We start from the raw sequence: 4,005 nt of genomic DNA on the forward strand, positions 1-4,005 counted from the left end.
CTGGGGTTTGGGGTGCGGGGTGCGGGGTGCGGGTGTTCTGGGCTGCGGGCTGCGGGGTGCGGGGTGTTCTGGGGTTTGGGGTGTTATGGGGTTTGGGGTTTGGGGTGTGGGTGCGGGTGTTCTGGGGTTTGGGGTGCGGGGTGCGGGGTGCGGGTGTTCTGGGCTGCGGGCTGCGGGGTGCGGGGTGTTCTGGGGTTTGGGGTGTTATGGGGTTTGGGGTTTGGGGTGTGGGTGCAGGTGTTCTGGGGTTTGGGGTGCGGGGTACGGGTGGGGGTGTTCTGGGCTTTGGGGTGTTCTGGGGTTTGGGGTGTGGGTGCGGGTGTTCTGGGGTTTGGGGTGTTCTGGGGTCGGGGTTTGGGGTGTGGGGTGTTCTGGGGTTGGGGGTGTTCTGGGGTCAGGGTTTGGGGTGCGGGGTGCGGGTGCGGGTGTTCTGGGGTTTGGGGTGCGGGGTGCGGGGTGTGGGTGTGGGGTGTTCTGGGGTTGGGGGTGTTCTGGGGTCGGGGTTTGGGGTTTGGGGTGCGGGTGCGGATGTGGGGTGTTCTGGGGTTTGGGGTGCGAGGCGCGGGGTGTTCTGGGGTGTAGGGTGTTCTGGGGTCGGGCTGCGGGGTGTGGGGTGCGGGGTGCGGGGTGCGGGTGTTCTGGGGTTTGGGGTGTTCTGGGGTCGGGGTTTGGGATACGGATGTTGTGGGGTGCGGGGTGCGGAGTTTGGGATGTGGGTATGGGGTGCGGGTGTGGGTGCGGGGTGTGCGGTTTGGGGTGCAGGGTGCGGGTGCGGGGTTTGGGGTGTGGGGTGTTCTGGGCTTTGGGGTTTGGGGTGCGGGGTGTGGGATTTCGGGTTTGGGGATTGGAGTGTGTTGGATGTTGGGGTGTGGTGTTTGGGGTGGTTTGGGGTCCGGGTTTGGGGTTTGGGGTGTTCTGGGGTTGGGGTGTGGGGTTTGGAGTGCAGGGTGTGGGTGCGGGTGCGGGGTTTGGGCTTTGGGGTGTGGGGTGGTTTGGGGTTGGGGTTTGGTGTTTCGGGTGTGGGGTCGGGCTTTGGGGTTTGGGGTTTGGGCTGTTCTGGGTTTGGGGTCGGGCTTTGGGGTTTGGGGTTTGGGCTGTTCTGGGTTTGGGGTCGGGGTTTGGGGTAGGGGCTGCTCTGGATTTTGGGTTTGGGGTTGGTTGGGAGGTGCAGCGGGTTGGGGTTCACAAAATAATAATGATAATAATAACGTTAATAATTATAACGATAGTAATAATAATAACACCGATAATACAAATTATAATAATCATGATAATGAATAATATTATTAATAATAATAATGTAACTTAACTTAATTTAATTTATCACAGCCATTTCTAATTCCAAGCAGGGAGGCAGAAGGTGATTGATGGCAGCTCAAATGATCATTTATCGGAATTCAAATTATCATTTTTCGGAATTCAAGTGATCATTTATCAGAATTTAAATTATCATTTATCAGAATTCAAGTGACCATTTATGGGAATTCGAGTGATCATTTATCGGAATTCAAATGATCATTTATCGGGGCAGAGCTGACGATATTATGGGGTTCAGTCCATGACATCAGAGGGAAAATACAGAACTTTAAATATCGAAAGGGAGAATATAGAACTCTAAAAACACGAAGGAGAGAATAGAAATTAAATTTTAAAAATACCAAGCAGGAGAATACCGAGCTTTAAAACCTTTCAACATCGTGAGGGAGAATACAGAACTTCCAACTCTTAAAATACCAAGAGGGAGAATATAGACTTCAAAAAATTAAATATTGAAAGGGAGAATAGAGAACTTTAAAAACTTCCAATACCAAGAGAAAGAATAAAGAATTTAAATTGTTTAATTACAAAGAGGTAGAATAGAGAACTTCAAAACCTTGCAACCCAAGGAGGAGAATACAGAAATTAATTTTATTTAAATATCGAGAGGGACAACTCAGAACTCCAAAATCTTTCCGTATCAAGAGGGAGAATACAGAAATGAAATTATTTTTAATATTGCGAGGGAGAATCCAGGCTGGGAAACCTTTCAATGCCAGGAGGGGCTCGGCCAGGGGAGAACGGGGCGGGACGGGAACGGGAACGGGAACGGGAACGGGACCGGGAACGGGGCCGGGAATGGGGCCGGGAATGGGGCCGGGAATGGGAACGGGAACGGGAACGGGAACAGGAACGGGAGCGGAAACGGGAATGGGACCGGGAACGGGGCCGGGAACGGGAATGGGACCGGGAACGGGAACGGGAATGGGACCGGGAACGGGAACGGGAACGGGACCGGGAACGGGAACGGGAACGGGAACGGGACCGGGAACGGGAACGGGAACGGGACCGGGAACGGGAGCGGGGCCGGGAATGGGAACGGGAACGGGAACGGGACCAAGAATGGGACCAGGAACGGGGCCGGGACCAGGAACGGGGCCGGGAACGGGATCAGGGCCGGGAGCGGGGCCGGGAGCGGGGCCGGGACCAGGAGCAGGGCCGGGAACGGGGCCGGGAACGGGAGCGGGGCCGGGCCGGGCCGGGCTGGGGGCTTTGGGGCCCGCAGTGACCCCGTTGTGTCCCCCTCTGTCCCCGCTCTGTCCCCCCCGTGTCTCCCCCGTGTCCCCACTGCCCCCCCCGTGTTCCGCTGTCCCCCCGTGTTCCTGTGTCCCCCCGTGTCCCCCGTGTCCTGCTACCCCCCCGTGTCCCCGGGTCCCTGTCCCGTGTCCCATGTCCGTGTCCCGTGTCCCGTGTCCCGCTATCCCCCCGTGTCCCGTGTCCCGTGTCCCGTGTCCGTGTCCGTGTCCCCGTGTCCGTGTCCGTGTCCGTGTCCCGTGTCCCGTGTCCCGTGTCCCTGTCCCGTGTCCCGCTATCTCCCCGTGTCCGTGTCCCGTGTCCGTGTCCGTGTCCGTGTCCGTGTCCCGTGTCCGTGTCCGTGTCCGTGTCCCGTGCTCCGTGTCCCGTGTCCGTGTCCGTGTCCGTGCCCCTGTCCCGTGCCCCATGTCCCCTGTCCCGTGCCCCTGTCCCGTGTCCGTGTCCGTGCCCGTGTCCGTGTCCCGCTATCTCCCCGTGCCCCTGTCCCGTGTCCGTGTCCGTGTCCCGCTATCTCCCCGTGTCCCCGTGTCCGTGTCCGTGCCCCTGTCCCGTGTCCGTGCCCCTGTCCCGTGTCCGTGCCCCTGTCCCGTGTCCGTGCCCCTGTCCCGTGTCCGTGTCCCCGCGCAGAGGCGGGCGGCCCGTGCGGCGCGGGGCGCTGCGGGGCGCGGCGGGCCCGGCGGAAGCGCGTCCCGTACAGCAAGGGGCAGCTGCGGGAGCTGGAGCGGGAGTTCGCCGCCGCCCGCTTCGTCACCCGCGAGCGCCGCAGGACGGTGGCGGCGGCCACGGGGCTGAGCGAGCGCCAGGTCACCATCTGGTTCCAGAACCGGCGCGTCAAGGACAAGAGAGCGCTGGCCAAGGGCAGAACCGGGCCCGCCGCCGCGCCCTGAGCGCCCGCGCGGCTCCGGGCACCGGCACCGCCCGGGGCGCCGGGAGTCCCGATGGGCACCGGGACACCGGGACCCGCCCGTGGCACCGGCACCGCCCGGGGCGCCGGGAGTCCCGATGGGCACTGGGACCGCCCGGGGCGCCGGGAGTCCCGATTGGCACCGGGGCACCGGGACCCGCTCGAGGCACCGGGACCCGCCCGGGGCGCCGGGAGTCCCGATTGGCACCGGGACACCGGGACCCGCCCGGGGCATCGGGACCCGCCCGTGGCACCGGGAGTCCCGATTGGCACCGGGACACCGGGACCCGCCCGTGGCACCGGGACCCGCCCGGGGCGCCGGGAGTCCCGATTGGCACCGGGACACCGGGACCCGCCCGTGGCACCGGGAGTCCCGATTGGCACCGGGACACCGGGACCCGCCCGTGGCACCGGCACCACCCGGGGCACCGGGAGTCCCGATTGGCACCGGGACACCGGCACCACCCGTGGCACCGGGACACCGGGACCCGCTCGTGGCACCGGGACCCGCCTGTGCACTGGCACCGCCC

The 4,005-nt window shown here is 62.9% G+C and overlaps 1 protein-coding gene across 1 annotated transcript in view; it reads left to right on the forward strand.

Moving 5' to 3' along the window:
- The window catches only part of HOXB13 (homeobox B13), a 4,289-nt gene extending 831 nt beyond the window's left edge, over positions 1-3,458 (forward strand). Inside the window, exon 2 of the mRNA XM_085561983.1 lies at positions 3,199-3,458. Within this exon, the coding sequence (XP_085418109.1) occupies positions 3,199-3,458 (260 nt within the window). The remainder of the gene's footprint in view (positions 1-3,198) is intronic.
- Positions 3,459-4,005: the final 547 nt, after the last annotated feature.

Source organism: Lonchura striata, chromosome 27 (assembly GCF_050655825.1).
Source record: "Lonchura striata isolate lonStrDom1 chromosome 27, ASM5065582v1, whole genome shotgun sequence".
In the NCBI taxonomy this organism is placed as follows: domain Eukaryota; kingdom Metazoa; phylum Chordata; class Aves; order Passeriformes; family Estrildidae; genus Lonchura; species Lonchura striata.